General features: G+C 45.2%; 1 protein-coding gene across 3 annotated transcripts in view; it reads left to right on the top strand.

Annotated features, from left to right (window-relative positions):
- The window catches only part of DENND2A (DENN domain containing 2A), a 253,271-nt gene that overhangs the window by 141,814 nt on the left and 88,070 nt on the right, over positions 1 to 23,387 (top strand). For all 3 annotated transcript variants that reach the window (XM_069227903.1, XM_069227901.1, XM_069227902.1), the window contains 3 exons: positions 1,860 to 1,969; positions 3,817 to 3,886; positions 16,466 to 16,543. In XM_069227903.1, coding sequence (XP_069084004.1) covers positions 1,860 to 1,969; positions 3,817 to 3,886; positions 16,466 to 16,543 — 258 coding nt within the window. The remainder of the gene's footprint in view (positions 1 to 1,859; positions 1,970 to 3,816; positions 3,887 to 16,465; positions 16,544 to 23,387) is intronic.

The following is a 23,387-nucleotide window of genomic DNA, read 5'->3' as shown; positions in this document are numbered from 1 at the left end:
ATGCCATGTTATCAGAACAGATTTCAGTATGTCTGTATCTTTGTTGATTTCCTGTGAATTATTACGCATGCACTTTAACAATATTTGAGTTTCACTGACACTGTCTTCATAATCCATAACTTAATACAGGAATCAGAGAGCATATCCTAATCCGTTTTTCTCCTGTTGAGAGAAGTTAATGGAAAACCATGTTTCGAGAACTTTCAAAACAGAATCAGTGCTTCTAGCCTTCATGCTTTCAGGGCCGCCCTTTCCGGAGAGCATGGTGTCTCTATCAGTATTCAAGCCTGAGCAGTTACTTTTTTGCTGACCTTGTCGGACATAGCAATGTGGTCTGTTTCATAGGTACTGCTGTTTTTCCTACAAGGCTGTGCATACAATAGATAGATTTTCAAACTGGCATTAGTATGTTATTTGTAGTCAGTCAAGGGTTGTGCCAATGTGTTTTGCAGGACCACATGTACCACTGAGTTATTAGACATTCTACTTGGTCGATAGTAGTAGTAGGGATATTTTCTGGATGCCTGTGTTTAGAAAAAAATATTGATTTCTATAATTAAATTGTAATTTTATCATAAAGAAGCATTCCATTGTCCTTTTCAGGACAGAGGCATGGCTAATTAGATTGCTTCATTTTGGCAGAATTACTGCATCAAGTGGACTAGAATGGTAAGATCTATGTACGGCAGGTTCAAAAGGTGTAGTCAACAGCTTGATACCACAATTTAGAATTTGACTTGGGAATGCTTAAGCTGAGTTTGTTTTTGTTCAGCTGTATTTTTTAGGGAAATATTATGTTTAAAATTTACAGCTGATCTTTAATATTGCTAAGATTTATTTTGAAGATGGCTGCACAGATGTGAATCTCAATACTAGATCAAGGACAACCGAGAGGGACATTATGTGAATATAACAAATAATTCCCCAAACTCTGAGCAATCGCATATTCAGAAACTGAACAAATAATACTTGTGCTGCACTGACATCCTGGCCATTAATGGCTATCCAAGGATCTCTGGTCCATGACACTGGTTTGCATTTAGCATGTTCCACACATTGTTTGTAACAATAAGAGGTACCTTCTCCATAATTTTTGAAGGAATGGAAGCAGAATTGTACAGTAAAAGACAACTCTGTACTGCCTATGTCAGGGATGCCTGTCATTTGTCCATGAATTCTGCAACCATGTCGGATTTTCACGCTATTCACAAGAGCTACACTTGAACTCTAGTTTGAAAAAAATGATTGAGTTAGTTGGTATTCTGAAAAATGACCCATGGCTATGCGGTGCTAATCTGGTTTAGATCTTCTTGACATTTCTTCTACTCTGAACATACTGGAAGCTTTTTAGAAAGAAAATGGCAGGTTGACCTACAGTGGGACAGATCTGCCTAAGGCAGTCTGTTCCAAATACTGGTCGGCCCAATGCTTCCTTAAGGCTGTGTGGAACACGGCCCTCTTGGAGTGCCAAGATTGGACAGACTGACTAGGCAGTCATGGAACTCCATCATTTGTTCTCAATCATCACAATTTAAGTCCTGGTCTCAAGACCCAGTATCTGGGAATTCTAAATGATTAATAGGTTATCTTGTACTAGATGAAAACTTTGTCTATGTGTGTAACAACAGTTGGGCACTGTGCGCTGTCCTTCTCACCAAACCTTTCTACTCACTAACATCACATCCGCTTTTCCTCACCTGCCTCTTTACCATCATTCTTATCGTCTCTTGCTGATCATTCTTCCCTCTTAGCCAGGTTTCTCGATAACCCTCGCTCTCAGTCTTTTTGATCTTTAGATATTTCTGTTTGTGTTCGCCCTTGCTGTACCTTCTACTGATTTCTCCTTGTGTGTCCCACAGTTGGAGCGGTCTTTCAAGTTTATGCGAGAAGCTGAAGACCAGCTAAAAGCCATTCCTCAGTTCTGCTTCCCTGATGCCAAGGACTGGAGGCCCGTTGACCAGTTTGTCAGGTAGCCTGCATGCCAGTGGACCTGTCTGTATGGCTTAATATACCTTGCTGCATATCCCTTGAGTTGCATTCGTGGATATCATGTAAAGTGTGCATCTGTTGGCCTGGCTGAATATTCTTGTTTGTGTAAATTATGCATTTGAATGTCTGCTCAAGTAGTTGTCCGTACATATGTGATGTGTATGTTTTACTACCTGTCTCTATGAGGAGTGACAGCTAAGATATTTTAGCACTTTCCAAAATCAATTTTTAGGGGCAAAGTTTAGAAACTCTTTGTGGGCAGGTTTGGGCCCTGGGTATTTTTAGCATCTAAGCTTTCAAGGACATTGTTCATTTCCCTAGTAGAGATGCACCTGGAAGGCATATTCACTGTTGTCTCTTCATGGTTGCACATTAATTTTGCGTTGTTTCTGATTGATTGTGCACTGTTCAGTTTCTGTGAAAATTCTTTTTTTCCGCCCTTGGGCCCAGAAGTATGGATGGAGGGCTGCTTAGGAAGAGGTGCAATTGCTAACTTACAACGTCAGGGAGAAAGATTTTGAGATCCAAGCAGCAGACAATTACAATTTAATCTGTCACCTAAACTTCATCAAAGTAGGCCAGTAAACCAAAGGTATTCAGAAGTTCTGCACCTTATTTAATACGGTCATTTGTGGACGTTAATTTATTTTCAGAAGCTGCCAGCAGAAGGGGGTGTTATGTAGGAGGAACTGTCATGGAGACTATTCGCACAGTTCCAGCCACAGCTAAATCTTGTACTGGGCATGAGCTGTACACTTCGAATAGAATGCCGCAGTTGCAACTTCTCAGGCTCACTACCATTGTAGACATTGCATCAGAAAACCCACTGAGACGTCCGTACAGTACCCCAGTTTTTTCAGCGATTATGGAACTGATGCCCTGTGCCTGCAGATTATATTGGGGGAAACAATGAACAGGCTTGGGGGTGGGAGGGAAGCAATATGGAGAGCGAGGTCAGGGGTTTTATGGGGAAGCAGCACACCGGGAAGAGCAAGAAAACATGCACGCCCAGGGAATGCTATAAGGGTAAAAGAAAAATATGGTTTACTCAGTGTAACCACTGAATAGATACAGATCATTAGCAAGTCAGAAGGGTGGTAAAGAAGCTATGCTGCATTGGAGGACAAAGGCAAGATGAGAAAGGAAGTGATACAATTACCATATGAGAATGACAAGAAAGCTAACCAGTGCTAAGCAAGGGCCTGGCCCAGAGCCTGTGGTAGAGATTGGTATTACCCACAATAGGTCTTTCAACAATAGACAGCGAAAGCTTGTCTTTAGGTGAGAACTGAAAACGCACTTTGATTACTCTGGCTTCAATAATTCTCTGGTTTCCATGTGTGTTAGTTGGTTACACAGGTTGTAAAGTAGACCACGGCAAGGAGTCATTAACAGCTGGGTCATCACTGCTGAGTAATTGACACTTCCCAATCAGCCATCCACTTCCTCCATTGTGACACCAGGAAAAGCGCAGTGACCTCCGAATACAAGCCAGATACAATACTAGCTTAATAGATGTTCATTTTTTAATGAATCTCGTTGAATCAGATTCCTTTCTTCCTACTGACTTTCAGAAAGGCCAGCGGTGCTTGTCCATTATGAATATATACTGTACCGAGCGTTGGTGTGCTGTTTGCAATAGTGTGACAGTGGTCATGGTTTGGGCGTGGTGGTACATTATATCTGCCTGTTGATGATGAAGCAGTGTTTGCTTTTATCATCCCTAATGAGAAAGGGTGTTGCATGCCTTGTGCAAGTCTGTCTGCATGACCATGTGACAATCTACGGTTTGACTCTGCTTCTCACTTGTCCCTCTCTTCCATGCAGTGAAACTTTTTCGTTTGTCCTGACGGGTGAAGATGGCAGCAGGCGTTTTGGATACTGCCGACGTCTTCTGGTAACTATTGTTTACCTGGCTTAGTTTGCATTAGCAGCTCTCCTACCTCATGTAGGGTGAATTGTCATATTAGCAGGCTACAAAATCGCTTCTTAATTAAGAGGTAAATAAGCTCCAACAGATGACAGAGAGAAATAGTTTGAGGAGAAAGTAATTTTTTGGGAAAGCTGGAATAGATTGTTATGTACGGCAGAAGGTGTTATCCAACCTGTTTCAAAACCCTATATCCAGTGCAGGAACTGGGGCCAACTTGTTTCATCTCTGGTGGAGCGATTGAGTGTGTCTTTTTTAGGTGACTGTTGCAGTTTACTCAGCCTGAACATGCAGAAAATAGTCTTGGAGAGGCTCTTCACAGGGCACTCCCCTTTGTCTAAGTCATGCTCACTTAGGTCATCTTACCTGAAGCTCTCAAGGCAAGCAATCCTGAAGAAACCCATAGTAAACCCTAATGACCTTGTCAACTAACAGCCAACCAATCCTCCACCCTTCATTGGTAGGATCATTGAAAAAGCAGTTTGTGCACAACTTACTTGCTCCAACCATCTCTTGCATAACTGCCAGTCTGGCATCAGATCATACTGCAGCACGGAGACCGCTCCCTCGCTGGTCCTAGTTGATGCTATCCTGACCACACATAAAGATGACCTCTGCCTTATGATGTTACTGGGATTTACTGCAATGAGAAACTGAGAGCACAGAAACGGGAATGTAGAAAGAAGGAACATGAGTGGAGGACTAACTATGACATATATAAAATGAGATCTATAAACAACCTATTGCTAAGTATAAAAAAACGTATCCTTGAAGAAAAGTCTAAATTGTTCTCCAACAAGATTCTTCAGGCTAAGAATTCAGCCAAGGAGTTGTTTAACACTGTTAAATGTCTGGCAAAAGAGCCTGCTGCTACAAATAATGCTTGTACTCAAGAGTTTTGTAATACATCACCTAACTTTTTACAAACCAAAAGTTCAGACTGTTTTTGATACTTTTTCGACTCCAGATCAGTCTGCACTGCCGTTCATGCCAAATAAGATATCACAAATCCCTATGCACAATTTTATTCATATCTCCCCTCTTTGTACAGAAGTTGATCTTAGCAACTAAATGTGGAAGTCCGTTAGACCCCTGCCTCCCAAAAATTGCACACCTTGACTCACATCCTCAGTCTTCAGCTGATTTCATTTTAATAAAATAATACACACATAATATTTTTCTGTGAAGTGAAAGCAAGCCACTATCCTACCCCTCCGGAAAAGTCAAATCTGGACCCACAGGAGCCCGGCAGTTACAGACCAGTTTCCAGACTCCCCTTTCCTGTTGGAAAAAGCATTGAATGTTGAATTGATGGCCTTTGCGAACACTAACAAACTTTTGGATAGTACCCTGTTTGGTTTTAGACAATCTCACAACACTGAGACAGCCTTGGTAGCAGCATCAAAGGAACTGAGATCTATCCTTGTTGGAGGCGGCATAGCAGCATTGATCCTATTGGGCCTCTCGGCAGCTTTTGATACCGCCAATCCCAACATCTTGATAGATCATCTTGTCTCATTGGGTCTAAGCTGGCCTGCACTAATTCTTATAAAATTATTTTTGTCAGGTATAGTGAACCATATAGCAATGGAGGGCTTTGTTTTTGATCATTTTAATCTACATTGTGGTGTGCAGCAGAAATCGTCACTAAGTCCTACTCTTTTTAAACTGTATGTGACACCCCTGGCCAGCTTGGTTAGATCCTTTGGATTTTCGGTTACTTCCTATGCCAATGATACACAGATAGTGGTATCCATTTCTAATAATCCAGAAGAGACTGCGGCCAAATGCAACTCCTGTATGGCACAAATTCGCATCTGGGTGTCTCAGAACTGTTTAAAACGTAATTCCAGCAAAACAGAGGTCCTTTTGCTTGGACAGGACAATTCTCTTTGGAACCAAAAATAGTAGCATTAGGAGTTAGGTTCACTCCCTCTACCTGCATGGAAAGCAAAAAACCTGGGGATGATCTCCGATAATAAACTGACTTTTGAAGATCAGGTCAATATGTTACCGTCTTCCACCTTTTTTGCCCTGAGGGTAATCCGGAAAGTCTGTCAGTTCATTCCTGTTGAACTCCAAAAGGCGGTAATTACTGCATTAGTCCTGGCTAAATTAGGCTATGGCAATGCCTTGTATCTAGGCATAAGGAAAAAGCTGTAGTTAAAGCTACAAATATTACAGAATGCGGCAGCCCAACTCCTGAGAAATGTTCCTAAATATTAATCTGTGATACAGGCCATAAAAGATTTACATTGGTTACCTGTGGAAAAAAGAATTTAAAGCTCGTTGTATCACCTTTAAGGCTCTACATAACACAGCTCCCAAGTACTTCCAGGATAATCTTACCTGGTATGTACCTGCTCGTAATTTGAGATCCGCGACCTCTGAGTGTTTATCTGTGACAAGGTTCAAGCGAGCATCTTGAGGCAGAAGTTTTTTTCCCCATAATTACAAAGTTATGGAATGCTCCCCCCTCGAGGATAAAAATTCTACAGATATTTTAACGTTTAGGAAATCGCTCAAAACCTGGCTTTTTACTAATTAATCACATTTTAGACTTCCTCCACCTCCGTTGGCAGGGTTAGCGCCAAGACGCCTATGGGCATTCGTTGCACTCTATAAATATGAAATACAGTCCATACAATACTGGACCTCTCAGCTCCCTTTGACACCACCGACCACCCCACCCTCATTCACTCCTTGAAATCTCAAATGGGATTTACTGCAAATGTCCTCTACTGGTTGTCTATCAGTACATTCACATGGGCACTTCCAAGTCCCAGAATATCCTGACCTTCTGCAGAGTTCCCTAGAGTTCCATCTTTCCCTCATCATCTTCAACCTCTACCTGGAGCCCCTTGTTCGCTACCTGCAGATAAAACCAAAATTCACCAGTACTCGAATAACACACTACCATATTTGAAAGTCTGACATGCTCTGAACATCCTAATCATCAAACAATACCTGCACCTCATCCAGACATGGGGAACCAGCACCTACCAGAAGCTTAACTCCTCCAAAACAGAATTCTTGCTATTCACCAAGAACAACAAGCAACCGCTAATCCAAATCTGGCACAAGAATATAATCCTTGACGTTATTTGAACCCCTATTACACCCAGTGCCAAGTCACTTGAATTCACCCTGGACACCAGTCTCGCCCGCAAAGCACACATTGACAGTAAAGCCAAGACACCCTAGTACCAGCTTTTTCAACTAAATAAAGTGAAAACATACTTTTCAGAAATTTCCTTCAGAACTGCTGTTTAAGCCCTGCTCCACGGCCTCTCAGTTTCCACATTGCCCACATTTAAGGGTATGCTACATGCAGCAGCACACCTCATTAAGGGCCTGAAGAAATATTGCCACATCACCCCCATCCTGATGGAACTACCCTGTCTCTTCTTGCCAGCCTGTATCATATTCAAAGCCACATCATCTGCAAGACCATACTTACCCGCACATCTGCCTCTCTGGCTGATAAGCTCCCTTTCTTGGGGGCTCTTGACACACCTGCAGCCAACAATCCATGAAATTGGAGACAAATAAGTGTAAAAAGGAAAAACAAGGCAACAAGTTTGCTCCCTCTGTGCACCTGGAATGATATCCCAATATCCATCAGGATCGCCCCAACCCTGCTCCAGTTTGTGAAAAAGCTGAAGACTCCCCTCTTTAAATAACTTTATATTGTAATGCAATAACAGTCCTCAAACCAGCAACCCCTCTTATCACACATTGACCTAGTCTTTTTCTAGGATCATGTACAGTGCTCTGCTGCACTTCAACTAGGATTGTGCCATATAATTGCCATCATATACACACACGTGCTCTTTTGTACACCTGGGACTATCACAATCACTAGTTCGATACATTATTTTACATTTGTTTGATAGCCACAACATTTGAATACTTGAAAAGCACGAAGAGTTTAAAAATAAATTGAGAAGCAGCAATTTTTGTGCCATTTGTTTATGTAGATGTATTTATATAGCACAAACCTAGCTGAGAACCCTGAACAAACGTTTGAGAGCCTGATACATTTAGAACATGTACAGAGGTAGGGAGTGGATAAGAATGTAATGGGTGAAGGGGTTATCGTTTTGTGAAGAGCTGTGTTTTCAGTTTATTTGTGATTTGCAGGAGAGTAGGGGCAGTTCTGATATCAGTGGCAATGATGTTCTGTGTCCTTGGTGTTTCATTTTCTCGTTTCCTGTTCAATGATATCTAGGCTTTGTGTGTTTCATTGTGTGTCCAACATAGCTAATTTCTTGGCCAGGTATGCTGGATTGTTGTTTCTGATTTCTGAGGTCCTTGTATGCATGGCATCTAGCCTTCAAGATGATGGTTGGCAGACAGGGGAAGACAATGAAGTTCCTTCAGCATAAAGGTGATGTGATTTCATTTTCTGAGGTCTTTAATGAAGTAAACCGTGGTGTGAAGGATACCTTTCAGGTGCCAGTGTAGATGGGAGTGGTCTGCGAGGAGGTGTGTTACATCCCTCCAGGTGAGAAAGAGATGCGCTTGCACTCTTGATCTAATGTTCATTTTGGATGGAAGGGGTTTCACTGCTTTCAGGTGAGGGAAATTATCTGTGTTGTTTTTTTTAATGATTGTTGGACCTGGTTCTCTCTGCAGGGTCATCCTCAATCATTTTGCTTTTTCCCTCCACATTTTTGCTGAATTTGTTTTTTTTTTGGCTTTTGGACTCTGGGCACTTTATCACTGTTAACCACTGCTAAAGTGCATGTACTCTCAGCCTAAAACATGGTCTGATGGGTATATATCTAATTGGAATATTTAATTTACTCATGAGTCCCTAGTAAAGTGCACTTCATGCACCCCGGGCCTGTAAATTAAATGCAACTAGTGGGCCTGCAGCACAGCTTTGTCACCCCCCTTTAAGTAGCACTTTAAAACATGCCCCAGGCCTGTCATTGCAGCCTGAATCCAGTGTTGGCATTTAAAACCCCTTGCCAAGCCTTAAACTTCCCATTCAGTACATATGTCACCCCTAAGGTTAGCAATAGGTAGGCCAGGATGTTAAGTAATTAAAAGGCAGGGCATATACTTTTAAGTTTTACATGTCCTGGTAGTGGAAAACTCTCAAAATCGTTTTAACTACTGTGAGGCCTTCCCCTTCCATAGGTTAACACTGGGGATTCCTTACTATATTTAAAAAGCTATAACTCCTGATTGGGAAGCAGGAGACTTGCCGTGTTTAGTACCTATGAAATTGTAATGATAAATCCTCTTTAAAGGTAAAGTCTGATTCATTTTTACAATTTTGAAAATGCCACTTTTATAAAGTTAGCATTTTCCTGCTCTTAAGCCCTGTGTGTCTGCAGCCTGTCTCCCATATACTTCTAGGGTGGGGTGGCAACGGAACTTGTGCTACACACTATAGGCGCTTAGGTGTGACATGATTAACTAGCTTGTTAGGGGGTGGGGGGAGCAGAGCTAAGCGCACCCCCACTTGCACCTGAACAGGCTGTGCCCTGTCTCCTCACAATAAGCCTAACAACCCTGTATTGTCACTCCAGCGAGCTTTGAGGCAGGGGAGGAAGGGGATTCCCTGCACTTCAAAGCCACTGTCTAGACGCTTCTCCCACCTTCATGAATCACTGCACTAAAGTATAAATACTTGACCTCCAACACCACCGCTTCAGTACACTTCTGGACCTTTGGATACTATGCCAGGAAGAAGGACTGCTCAGCTGCTGAAAGGACTGTCACTTTGCTGGACATCTGCCCTGCTGATGTGTGCCCTCCTTGCCTGGTAATGAGACGGACCAGACCTGAATCTCTCCAACCCATAACCAGAGTGACTCGGAGGGCTTGCTGGCTTGCCTCCTGTTCTTCTGAAGTCTCAGGCCTGAACCTTTCAATTTCACCCAGTGTAGCTCGACCAGATAGCCATGGTTGGTGCTTTATGCTTTTAAGCACTATGTTAGATTTCAATTTTAAAAAATTAATATCTTGACTTATACTTATTGGATTTTTGTTGTTTTGGTCTTGTTTTACTTTTTGTGTGGTGTTTTCACAGTTTTACTGTTTGAAGTGTTGCACAAATACTTTACAGATTACCTCTTAAGTTAAGCCTGACTGTTTTGTGCCAAACTATCAGAGGGTGAGCACAGGTTAATTTAGGGTATGTGTTGGACTTATCCTGACTAGGATTGTGGTTTCTGCTTATCCAAACAAGATTTTTTACTTTTTCTATGTCACGTAAAACTAACCAAAGATAAGTGCAGTAGTCCCATTGAAGTATTATTCATGCACATCACAGATGTTTGTTTTATGGAAGTGTGCTATTTATTTGTAGGTCTGGTGCTAGGGAAGAACCTTTCAGACTACTAAATTTCTATATTTGATATACTTATTGGGGTTTTCAGCTGCCCCTCTTCATCCATTGGTCTGCTGTTGCCATTCACATTTTTCTCCCGTTCACTACAGCATGCAACATGTGGTAAAGGTTCAGCCATTGCTAACTTTACTGTGTAGCCGCATCCTGCTCTTTCAGTCGGAGCTTATTTGCACACAAAGTAGAAAGTTACTTTCCATTCTAGGGGCTACTGCAGCAGTGTGTGAGTTTCTTGTTTTTGAGACAAACATTTTGTTGGTAGTCAAGTGGTTTTTTTTTTTTTTTTTTTTTTTTAAATATTTTTAATACAGCCAAGAGAACAAAGTTTCACAAGAACAAAGCATTGACAGAGCCAGAAGGCTTGAAGCCAATGCCAGGCCTATTGGCTTTTCAAAAACTTATTTTAAGGTGTTGCTGTTTCTGTTTATTTAATCATTTAACAAATGTTGTGCTTTGGGGTGGTAAAAATACACTCCACTTAATATCTGTACCTCTATGGGGTTTGTTACTATAAAACTGAATTGGTGACAAGGGATACCTAGAAAGATATGCTGGTAGGCAAAGAATGAAGTAGTTGAATTTAAAATCGAAAATAAATTAGTAGAAATATGATAAAAATAAAAAATCTATTGCTTCTATCACAGATAACCAAACCCAACTGCGGCAATGTAAAGCCATTTTTTTCTACATCAAAGGCAGTCTTGTAGCCACACATTTATCAAACATGCTTTCTAAGCTCTGAAATCTGTCTCCTATCATTTGTTGTCACAGTGCCAAGTGACATAACATGTTGAGTGTGCTTGGGGTTGATTATCTCTCAGATGCTTCCTGTGTTGTGCTGCTGTTCCGTATGCAGCTTCCCATTCCCAAGTCCTGGTGTTTATACTGTGTCTTTTCCTGTAAAAGTTGATGCCCGATCATTACCCTTCGTTGCCTAAGTTCCACAAACCTCCAAAAAAATAAAAATAAACACATGGTTGTAAATAGCAAAAACAAGGGATACGAAGAAATTTCTTCTGGAAATTCCGTACTCTTGTTAATATGTTTCTAATTTTGCAAAACTCAAACATATTTTTCCTAAGATATAGTTTTAGTATTATCATAAACGAACAATAGCTTTGGAATACTATGAAATCAAAGGCTTGGTTTAATTCTGTAGTGTATGTTGTTTGCTAAGGAACACAATAATTTGTCAAACTAGGGCGTAATTTCACCCACACTGTCTTAAAGTATAATTGTGTCCGGCTTCCCTACCTCTGGCAAAACAATTGTTCATTAGGTCCTTAGCAGGCCTGCGTCTCTTTGATGTATTTTTTCTGAACTGTATTTCTCTAAAATGTATTTTGCTCACTGATTTATCCAAGTTCAGCCTGCTCAAGTTTTCTTCTGCCAAGGCACTTGTTGAATTTTTTTCTCCCACCAGAGCTGGACTCAGTATGCTTTCTTCTGACGGGACACATGAGAGGGTTTAGGTGGGGTGGGGGTGGGCCTTTTACACTCTGTAAGCGACTAACTGATCTGGACATTTTCTGAGCTGGCAGCACTATTGCCTATCTTAGATGCACCATCCTCTTTCATGCTTTGTCATTAAAGGTTGCTTCCTGCCTTAGAGGTGCTGGTAGGTTTATGGCTGTCTCCAGATGATTCTTTGCTCTTAGGAACACCACATTCCATTCCAGTTTTTACTTCTACAGCCCCTTGTAATGTATAGCTTTAGTCCAGTTGGTTCCGTTGATGTGAACAAGAACTGCATCTCTGAGAATGCTTTAGTTTATTGAATAAAGGCCCATACCTGTGACATGGGGCCCCTTAAAGCATAAAGGCATTAGGTAAACTTACTTCTACGGTCCATGACCCTCTCACCAACTCCAAAGAAAGCATGTTCGATGTAGGGTCTAGTAACATGGATCATATGCTTTTTAGGTCTCACTATCCTTCACTTTGTCTAGCTGAACATGATCTCTTTGTTTCCCTTTATCAAACATAGATTAAGAAATGGGACAGTGATGGAAGGGCCAGTTCGCAACACTTGAACCTCATTGTAGGAAAGTACCAACTTTCTGGCATTGTTACCCCCACTTTTTGCCTGTTGTCAGTATGTTTTGACTGTGTTCACTGGGATCCTGCTAATCAGGACCCCAGTTACTCTGCTCTCTCCCTTTAAATGTGGTTGCTTGGACGCCTACACACCCCACATTTGGCATACTGGTGCCCCCATAAAAGTCCCTAGTATATGGTACCCAGGGCATTGGGGCACCAGGGGTCTCCCATGAGTTGCAGCATGTATTATGCCACCCATGGGGAGCCCATACAAAGTATATCTGCAGGCCTGCCATTGCAGCCTGTGTGAAAGGGTGCATGCACCCTTTTCACTACAGGTCACTGCACCAGGTCACTGTAAGTCACCCCTTTGGTAGGTCCTCCTAGCCCAGTGGGGTACCTGTGTGTGAGAGCACCCCTGCATGAGTAGAGGTCCCCCCACGAACTCAAGCTCTATATTCATGGACTTCGTGAGTGTGGGGACGCTATTTTACTGATGTACTGGACATAGGTCACTACCTATGTCAAGCTACATAATGGTAACTCCGAGCCTAGGCATGTTTGGTATCAAACATGTCGGAATCATACCCCAATACTATTGCCAGCATTGGAAGTATGATTCTGTGCACTCTGGGGGCTACTTAGAGGACTCCCGGCATTGCTCCTGCCAGCCTTCTGGGGTTTTCTGGGCAGCCCAAGCTGCTGCCACCCTTCAGACAGGTTTCTGCCCTCCTGCTGCTTGATCAGCACAAGCCCAGGAAGGCAGAACAAAGGATTTCCTTTGGGAGAGGGGGGTAACACCCTCTCCCTTTGCAAATAAGTGTTACATGGCTTGGGACGGTTAGCCTTCCCTGGCCACTGGTTTGCTTTGAAGAGCACATTTGGTGCCCTCCTTGCATAAATCAGTCTGCATAGGTTCAGGGACCTCCAGTCCCTGCTCTGGCGCGAAACTGGACAATGGAAAGGTGAGTGACCACTCACCTGTCCATCACCACCCCAGAGTTGGTGCCCAGGGCTCCTCCAAAGGGTCCCTTGATTCTATCATCTTGAATCCAAGGTAGGCAAAGGCCTCTAAGAACATCTGAGTGGCCAGGTCAGGCAGGTAACATCAGAGCCACCTCCTGATAGGTGGTCACCTGGCTAGGAGACCAATCCCCCGTCAAGGGCTATTTAGGGTCTCCCTCTTGCAAAAGATTCCAGCAGGACTCCTCTTCAACCTCTAATTTGACTTCTGGCCACTGTAACTGGGACTGGACCCTCCAGGAGCCGACAATCTTCAACCACGATGAAGACTCCGCTTGCAATATTGTTACCACGGCTCCTTCCAGCTTCTGCAACATTTCCCCGGCTGTGCATCCTTTGGGGGTGGCAAGTCTTCAGTCTGCACGAAAAGGAAGAAGGAATCTCCCTTGGAGTGAAGGAGTCACTCCCCTGCATCTGCAGGCACCAACTGCATTGACGACCGGGTGTGTGGATCTACTCTCATCCTGAGCTGCGTGGATCCTGCATCACAGCTGGTGGTCTGGAGTGGTCCCCTTGGTCGTCTCTGCCAGCTGACCAACTGTGGTGAAGGTAAGCCCTTGCCTTCCACGCAGGACAGAACCCCAGTGCACCGCGCCTCTTGCAGCTACCAAAGCTTGTTGGTATCTCCTCCAAGGGATCTTCAGGCTCTGTGTAGTCCCAGCCCACAGCAAACTTCCCTGCAACGCACAGCCCTCTGCGTCCTTCTCCTGCGGCGTGGGACCGTTATTCAGCTGTGCTGCGTGAGCTTCTAGGCAGCTCCTGGGTCCTCTTCCCGTGGGTCTCCTGTGGGGGCTGCCTTTTCTTCTGTGGACTCTCTGCATAGCTGAGGCTGCCCTGGGACCCCTCAACACCCCCCCCCCCTTCCCTCCACACCAAGGCTTGTTGGTGGCTTTTCCATGCCACAGACAGACTGCAATCTTCTATCCCGCGTGGGACGTCGACTGCATCCTCCAGGAAGTCTTCACCGACTCCAGGGCTGCATTGCTGACCGTCTTTGTCCTACCGTCGACCAACTCCTGCAACCTCAGACGGGTGGGTAGTGGCTCCTGCCACCACTGTTCACTTCTGAGACTTCTGAACTTGGCCCCCTTCGTTTTTTAGATCTTCCTCTTCAGGAATCCACTGCTGGTTTCTTGCAATCTAGTCTGGGTGTTGCACTTTCCTTATTTTCAGTCCTTTTGGTAGATTAGGGAAAATCCAGTAATTTACTCATTTCTTCCTGGTCGCTGGGGGACTGCAGTACTCACCTTTGGGGTTTCTTAGTCCCTCCAGCTCCCTTCTACAGATTCCACTTATCTGAGTGGGGTCCTGCATTCGCATTCCATTTTTTAGTGTATGTTTTGGGCTTCCCCCTGGGTCACTATTGTCTGTTGCTATTGCACTGTTTTCTCTTGCTATTTATGCCTATTTCTGATTATTAGTGTACATATTTAGTGTGTGTACTTACTTCCTGTTGTTTGCCCATCTAGTATTTTTGGTAATTGTGTCACTAAAATAAAGTACCTTTATTTTTGTAACTCTGAGTGTTTTCTTTCATGTGTGTAAGTGCTGTGTGACTACAGTGGTATTGCATGCGCTTTGCATGTCTCCTAGATAAGCCTTGGTGGGTGATCCACAGCTACCTCTAGAGAGCCTGGCTTCTAGACACTGCCTACATTTCATTAATAGGGGAACCCTGGGCCTGCTATAAGGTGTAAGTACCATAGGTACCCACCGCACACCAGGCCAGCTTCCTACACTCAAGAGCAAGCGAAACCAATCATAGACAAGCAGCATGAGGCCTTCTGATCACTGCAGTAAGTAGGCCCATCATAGGTCAGTTTCTAACTGGACTTTTCAGATCAGTTCAAGATGGTTAGCCTGTGCGACATGATTTCTGGAACACAGTGCACTTTGAGTGTTGCCCCTTCCCGTGTACTGTGCCGTGGTGGGCGGGCCCAAACACACAACCTGTTGGAGACTTATGTCTAGGCTTGATGATCTGTCTTGCAGCAGTCTTTCTCTGAGGAACCTCTGGAATGTGACTTTATCAGCTCATTGAGAGGACCCTATTTCTCAAAGCCTGTTTTTTAAATAAAAATATATATTACATGTATAGGTAACCATTACCTAAACTACAATATCCCAGTTAGATATGGTAGGTCGGCATCTCTGTTTTTAAATGACTTCTTGTCTTTCATTTGTTCTTATCTTTCTACGGATTTCTAAACCAGTTAGGAGGATTAAAGGGGGATTGATATTTAATCATTTTATACCTGTCTGTCACCTCAAATGTATCTGCCAAAAGCCCCCACAAACATTGTTTCATCGACTGAGCAGTACCCCGCTGCCCCCACTGATCAGTGTTCCAACAGGCTAATTTTTCAATACCTCAATCACTGAAGTTTGAATTTCAGTTATATGGCTGGTTAGATATGCCGACTTCCAATCGGATTCCCTTAGTCGGGTACACGCATGCATGTGCAGGTATGTATGAGTACAGACCCCAGTTACATCAGCTAACAAGTTCTGGGCAGGTAATCAAAAATTATATTTAACAAAACAGTGACAAGTGTTTCTAGTTATCACTTCCATTATTCGAGATCTGCTTGGTTGTGACATGGTACGCTCTATATATTTTTTGCAAGCACATTGGTGTAGACTAGTGCTTGTCACAGCAGTGAGGAAGGACATGCTGCATTAAATAGAAAGTTATTTAGGTTTAGTATTTGTTTTCCTGGTGTGTACTTGATATCAGTCTACATGCTTGCAACCCACCATCGCGGCGTGAAGGTAGCCACAAAGGAATTCATTGATTTTTGTGTTGGCTTGGCATGGCAAATCTGGTGATAGAACCAAATCAAGGGTTTTTATTAGGGTCTAAAAGTCATCATGGTGCATGTAGTTACAGGTACTCCCCTATGCCGCACAACCTATTCAAGAATTTTTGAAATTGAACCATTAGATCGCAGAAGAATGCTAAGTCTGGTGACCTATAAAAAGTATCACGTTTCTAAAATCAGTGCTACAGGTTAAGTAACTTATTTCTTCTTCAGTGTCCTTTAGAGCCAGATGATGCATTAACAGCAGTCATTCAGCATTTTGTATTAAATATCCTGTTGGTTTTTTTCTGTTCATAGCCTGGCAGCAAAGGGAAGCGTCTCCCAGAAGTATACTGCATTGTGAGCCGACTCGGTTGTTTCAATCTCTTCTCCAAGGTGAGCACAAAAAGGTGAGAGGGAGAAAACCAGGGAGAGTTGGGCAGGGAGAGATAGACAAAACAGGAGAAAGGCAAGGATGACCTGATGAAGGAGAGGCTAAAACTGAGGTGGTGATGGGAGAAGCGGGAGAGAGCGCGAGGCGGAATGGGAAGGACAGAACGAGGCCTTGTGAAGTGATCAGAGAGGTAAGAGCAAGCAATAGTCAGGCATAGCTGGTGCCTTCACAGTTGAGGCAGTCTGTTGAAACTTCCATTTTTATTCAGCGCTGCACAGGTGACTTTGCTTGATTCTTCTTAATATCTTAACATAATACACAGGTGCCTACATTTCAGACTTTGCTTGGGTAAGTGTTTTTGTAATCAAATAAATCAAATCCAGCTTATCGAGCAGTCCCACAGGCCGCCCTGGCGCTAAAAAGAGACTGCAAGGCACAAACCAAGCAGAACCATAGCCATGAAACAGCCACGTTTTAAGTTCAGACCTGAATCGATTACCATAGGCCATTTGATGCAATGAAAGATGAAGCTCAATTCAAGCCTCAGAAGCTAAGTAAGTTAACAACTGGCCACCATGAATGGTCAGCCTAACCCTAGGTGTAGGAAGTTGGCTCTGTATGCACTATTTCAAAGTAAGGAATAGTATGCACAGAGTCCAAGGGTTCCCCTTAGAGGTAAGATAGTGGCAAAAAGAGATAATACTAATGCTCTATTTTGTGGTAGTGTGGTCGAGCAGTAGGCTTATCAAAGGAGTAGTGTTAAGCATTTGTTGTACATACACACAGGCAATAAATGAGGAACACACACCCAGAGACAAATCCAGCCAATAGGTTTTGTTATAGAAAAATATATTTTCTTAGTTTATTTTAAGATCCACAGGTTCAAATTCTACATGGAATATCTCATTTGAAAGGTATTGCAGGTAAGTACTTTAGGAACTTTGAATCATTACATTAGCATGTATACTTTTCACATAAAACACAATAAGCTGTTTTAAAAGTGGACACAGTGCAATTTTCACAGTTCCTGGGGAGGTAAGTTTTTGTTAGTTTTTGTCAGGTAAGTAAATCACTTACAAGTCTCAGGTTTGGGTCCAAGGTAGCCCACCGTTGGGGGTTCAGAGCAACCCCAAAGTTACCACACCAGCAGCTCAGGGCCGGTCAGGTGCAGAGGTCAAAGAGGTGCCCAAAACGCATAGGCTTCAATGGAAAGAAGGGGGTGCCCCGGTTCCGGTCTGCCAGCAGGTAAGTACCCGTGTCTTCGGAGGGCAGACCAGGGGGGTTTTGTAGGGCACCGGGGGGGACACAGGTCCACACAAAAAGTACACCCTCAGCGGCACTGGGGTGGCCGGGTGCAGTGTAGAAACAAGCGTCGGGTTTTCAATGGAAATCAATGAGAGATCAAGGGATCTCTTCAGCGTTGCAGGCAGGCAAGGGGGGGGCTCCTCGGGGTAGCCACCACCTGGGCAAGGGAGAGGGCTTCCTGGGGGTCACTCCTGCACAGGAGTTCCGTTCCTTTAGGTGCTGGGGGCTGCGGGTGCAGGGTCTTTTCCAGCAGTCGGGAAATGGAGTTCAGGCAGTCGCGGTCAGGGGGAGCCTCGGGATTCCCTCTGCAGGCGTCGCTGTGGGGGCTCAGGGGGGACAACTTTGGTTACTCACGGACTCGGAGTCGCCGGAGGGTCCTCCCTGAGGTGTTGGTTCTCCACCAGTCGAGTCGGGGTCGCCGGGTGCAGTGTTGAAAGTCTCACGCTTCTTGCGGGGATTTGCAGGGGTCTTTAAATCTGCTCCTTGAAACAAAGTTGCAGTTCTTTTGGAGCAGTGCCGCTGTCCTCAGGAGTTTCTTGGTCTCTTGGAAGCAGGGCAGTCCTCTGAGGATTCAGAGGTCGCTGGTCCTGGAGAAAGCGTCGCTGGAGCAGGGTTCTTTAGAAGGCAGGAGACAGGCCGGTAGGACTGGGGCCAAAGCAGTTGGTGTCTTCTTCCTTCTTCTGCAGGGGTTTTCAGCTCAGCAGTCTTCTTCTTCGGTAAGTTGCAGGAATCTAAATTCTTAGGTTCAGGGGAGCCCTTAAATACTAAATTTAAGGGCGTGTTTAGGTCTGGGGGGTTAGTAGCCAATGGCTACTAGCCCTGAGGGTGGGTACACCCTCTTTGTGCCTCCTCCCAAGGGGAGGGGGTCACATCCCTAATCCTATTGGGGGAATCCTCCATCTGCAAGATGGAGGATTTCTAAAAGTTGGAGTCACTTCAGCTCAGGACACCTTAGGGGCTGTCCTGACTGGCCAGTGACTCCTCCTTGTTTTTCTCATTATTTTCTCCGGCCTTGCCGCCAAAAGTGGGGGCCGGGGCCGGAGGGGGCGGGCAACTCCACTAGCTGGAGTGTCCTGCGGTGCTGGCACAAAGGGGTGAGCCTTTGAGGCTCACCGCCAGGTGTGACAGCTCCTGCCTGGGGGAGGTGTTAGCATCTCCACCCAGTGCAGGCTTTGTTACTGGCCTCAGAGTGACAAAGGCACTCTCCCCATGGGGCCAGCAACATGTCTCTAGTGTGGCAGGCTGCTGGAACCAGTCAGCCTACACAGATAGTTGGTTAAGGTTCCAGGGGGCACCTCTAAGGTGCCCTCTGGGGTGTATTTTACAATAAAATGTACACTGGCATCAGTGTGCATTTATTGTGCTGAGAAGTTTGATACCAAACTTCACAGTTTTCAGTGTAGCCATTATGGTGCTGTGGAGTTCGTGTAAAACAGACTCCCAGACCATATACTCTTATGGCTACCCTGCACTTACAATGTCTAAGGTATTGCTTAGACACTGTAGGGGCACAGCGCTCATGCACTGGTGCCCTCACCTATGGTATAGTGCACCCTGCCTTAGGGCTGTAAGGCCTACTAGAGGGGTGACTTATCTATACCTGCATAGGCAGTGAGAGGCTGGCATGGCACCCTGAGGGGAGTGCCATGTCGACTTACTCGTTTTGTTCTCACCAGCACACACAAGCTGGCAAGCAGTGTGTGTGTGCTGAGTGAGGGGTCTCCAGGGTGGCATAAGACATGCTGCAGCCCTTAGAGACCTTCCTTGGCATAAGGGCCCATGGTACCAGGGGTACCACTTACAAGGGACTTATCTGGATGCCAGGGTGGCCAATTGTGGATACAAAAGTACAGGTTAGGGAAAGAACACTGGTGCTGGGGCCTGGTTAGCAGGCCTCTGCACACTTCCAATTCAAAACATAGCATCAGCAAAGGCAAAAAGGCAGGGGGTAACCATGCCAAGGAGGCATTTCCTTACACAAACCCCCGCTCCCCCCCCCCCCCCCCCCCCCCCCCCCCCCCAAAACGAAAGAGGATGAGACTAACCTTTCCCAAGAGAGTCTTCATTTTCTAAGTGGAAGAACCTGGAAAGGCCATCTGCATTGGCATGGGCAGTCCCATGTCTGTGTTCCACTATAAAGTCCATTCCCTGTAGGGAGATGGACCACCTCAACAGTTTTGGATTTTCACCTTTCATTTGCATCAGCCATCTGAGAAGTCTGTGGTCAGTTTGAACTAGGAGGTGAGTACCAAAAAGGTATGGTCTCAACTTCTTCAGGGACCAAACCACAGCAAAGGCCTCCCTCTCAATGGCACTCCAACGCTGCTCCCTGGGGAGTAACCTCCTGCTAATGAAAGCAACAGGCTGGTCAAGGCCATCATCGTTTGTTTGGGACAAAACTGCCCCTATCCCATGTTCAGAGGCATCTGTTTGCACAATGAATTGCTTGGAGTAATCTGGAGCTTTTAGAACTGGTGCTGTGCACATAGCTTGCTTCAGGGTGTCAAAGGCCTGTTGGCATTCTACAGTCCAGTTTACTTTCTTGGGTATTTTCTTGGAGGTGAGTTCTGTGAGGGCTGTCACAATGGATCCATATCCCTTCACAAACCTCCTATAGTACCCAGTCAAGCCAAGGAATGCCCTGACTTGAGTCTGGGTTTTTGGAGCTGCCCAGTCCAGAATAGTCTGGATCTTAGGCTGGAGTGGCTGAACTTGGCCTCCACCTACAAGGTGTCCCAAGTAAACCACAGTTCCCTGCCCTATCTGGCATTTGGATGCCTTGATAGAGAGGCCTGCAGATTGCAGAGCCTTCAAAACCTTCTTCAGGTGGACCAGGTGATCCTGCCAGGTGGAGCTGAAGACGGCAATATCATCAAGATAAGCTGTACTAAAGGATTCCAACCCAGCAAGGACTTGATTCACCAACCTTTGGAAGGTGGCAGGGGCATTCTTTAAACCAAAGGGCATAACAGTGAAGTGATAATGCCCATCAGGTGTGGAGAATGCTGTCTTTTCTTTTGCTTCAGGGGCCATTTTGATTTGCCAGTACCCTGCTGTTAAGTCAAAGGTACTTAAGAATTTGGCAGCCCCTAATTTGTCTATTAGCTCATCAGCTCTAGGAATGGGATGAGCATCTGTCTTGGTGACAGAGTTGAGACCTCTGTAGTCCACACAAAACCTCATCTCTCTCTTTCCTTCTTTGGTGTGAGGTTTGGGGACTAGGACCACTGGGCTAGCCCAGGGGCTGTCAGAGTACTCAATTACTCCCAATTCCAGCATCTTGTGGACTTCCACCTTGATGCTTTCCTTAACTTGGTCAGACTGTCTAAATATTTTGTTTTTGACAGGCATGCTGTCTCCTGTGTCCACATCATGGGTACACTGGTGTGTCTGACCAGGGGTTAGGGAAAAGAGTTCAGCAAACTGCTGCAGGACCTTCCTACAGTCAGACTGCTGTTGGCTAGAGAGGGTGTCTGAGTAGATCACTCCATCCACTGAGCCATCTTTAGGGTCTGATGAGAGGAGATCAGGGAGAGGTTCACTCTCAGCTTCCTGGTCCTCATCTGTCACCATCAACAGATTTACATCAGCCCTGTCATGGAAGAGCTTAAGGCGGTTCACATGGATCACCCTCTTGGGGCTCCTGCTGGTGCCCAGGTCCACCAGGTAGGTGACCTGACTCTTCCTCTCTAGTACTGGGTAAGGGCCACTCCATTTGTCCTGAAGTGTCCTGCCACAGGCTCCAGAACCCAGACTTTCTGCCCTGGTTGAAATTCAACTAGTGCAGCCTTTTGGTCATACCACAACTTCTGGAGTTGTTGGCTGGCCTCAAGGTTTTTACTTGCCTTTTCCATGTACTCTGCCATCCTTGAGCGAAGGCCAAGTACATAGTCCACTATGTCTTGTTTAGGCTCATGAAGAGGTCTCTCCCAGCCTTCTTTAACAAGAGCAAGTGGTCCCCTTACAGGGTGGCCAAACAGAAGTTCAAAGGGTGAGAACCCTACTCCCTTCTGAGGCACCTCTCTGTAAGCGAAAAGCAGACATGGCAGGAGGACATCCCATCTCCTTTTGAGTTTTACTGGGAGCCCCATGATCATGCCCTTTAATGTCTTGTTGAATCTCTCAACAAGGCCATTAGTTTGTGGATGATATGGTGTAGTGAATTTATAAGTCACCCCACACTCATTCCACATGTGTTTTAGGTATGCTGACATGAAGTTGGTACCTCTGTCAGACACCACCTCCTTAGGGAAGCACACTCTGGTAAAGATACCAATGAGGGCCTTGGCTACTGCAGGGGCAGTAGTCGACCTAAGGGGAATAGCTTCAGGATACCTAGTAGCATGATCCACTACTACTAGGATGTACATATTTCCTGAGGCTGTGGGAGGTTCTAGTGGACCAACTATGTCCACACCCACTCTTTCAAAGGGGACCCCCACCACTAGAAGTGGAATGAGGGGGGCCTTTGGTTGCCCACCTGTCTTCCCACTGGCTTGACAGGTGGGGCAGGAGAGGCAAAACTCCTTAACCTTCTGGGACATATTGGGCCAGTAGAAGTGGTTGACTAACCTCTCCCACGTCTTGGTTTGTCCCAAATGCCCAGCAAGGGGAATATCATGGGCTAAGGTCAGAATAAACTCTCTGAAACCCTGAGGCACTACCACTCTCCTAGTGGCACCAGGTTTGGGATCTCTTGCCTCAGTGTACAGGAGTCCATCTTCCCAATAGACCCTATGTGTTCCATTTTTCTTGCCTTTGGACTCTTCAGCAGCTTGCTGCCTAAGGCCTTCAAAAGAGGGACAGGTTTCTTGTCCCTTACACAGCTCTTCCCTTGAGGGTCCCCCTGGGCCTAAGAGCTCAACCTGATAAGGTTCCAGCTCCATAGGCTCAGTTCCCTCAGAGGGCAGAACTTCTTCCTGAGAAGAGAGGTTCTCTTTTTCTTGCTGTGTTGCAGCTGGTTTCCCAGCTGACTTTCCTTTTCTCTTGGTAGGCTGGGCCTTTCTTTCAGACTCCAGCTCTACTTTTTCACCCTGTGCCTTGCACTGTGCCCTTGTCTTGACACACACCAGTTCATGGATACCCAGCATGGCTGCATGGGTTTTCAGTTCTACCTCAGCCCATGCTGAGGACTCCAGGTCATTTCCAAGCAAACAGTCTACTGGGATATTTGAGGAGACCACCACCTGTTTCAGGCCATTGACCCCTCCCCACTCTAAAGTTACCATTGCCATGGGATGTACTTTAGTCTGATTGTCAGCGTTGGTGACTGGATAAGTTTGTCCAGCCAGGTATTGGCCAGGGGAAACCAGTTTCTCTGTCACCATAGTGACACTGGCACCTGTATCCCTCAGGCCCTCTACACTTGTCCCATTGATTAAGAGCTGCTGCCTGTATTTTTGCATGTTAGGGGGCCAGGCAGCCAGTGTGGCTAAATCCACCCCACCCTCAGAGACTAATGTAGCTTCAGTGTGACACCTGATTTGCTCTGGGCACACTGTTGATCCCACTTGGAGACTGGCCATTCCAGTTTTAGCTGGA

This window comes from Pleurodeles waltl, chromosome 4_1 (genome assembly GCF_031143425.1).
Source record: "Pleurodeles waltl isolate 20211129_DDA chromosome 4_1, aPleWal1.hap1.20221129, whole genome shotgun sequence".
Taxonomy (NCBI): domain Eukaryota; kingdom Metazoa; phylum Chordata; class Amphibia; order Caudata; family Salamandridae; genus Pleurodeles; species Pleurodeles waltl.
This window is presented reverse-complemented; position numbering and strand designations above follow the sequence as displayed.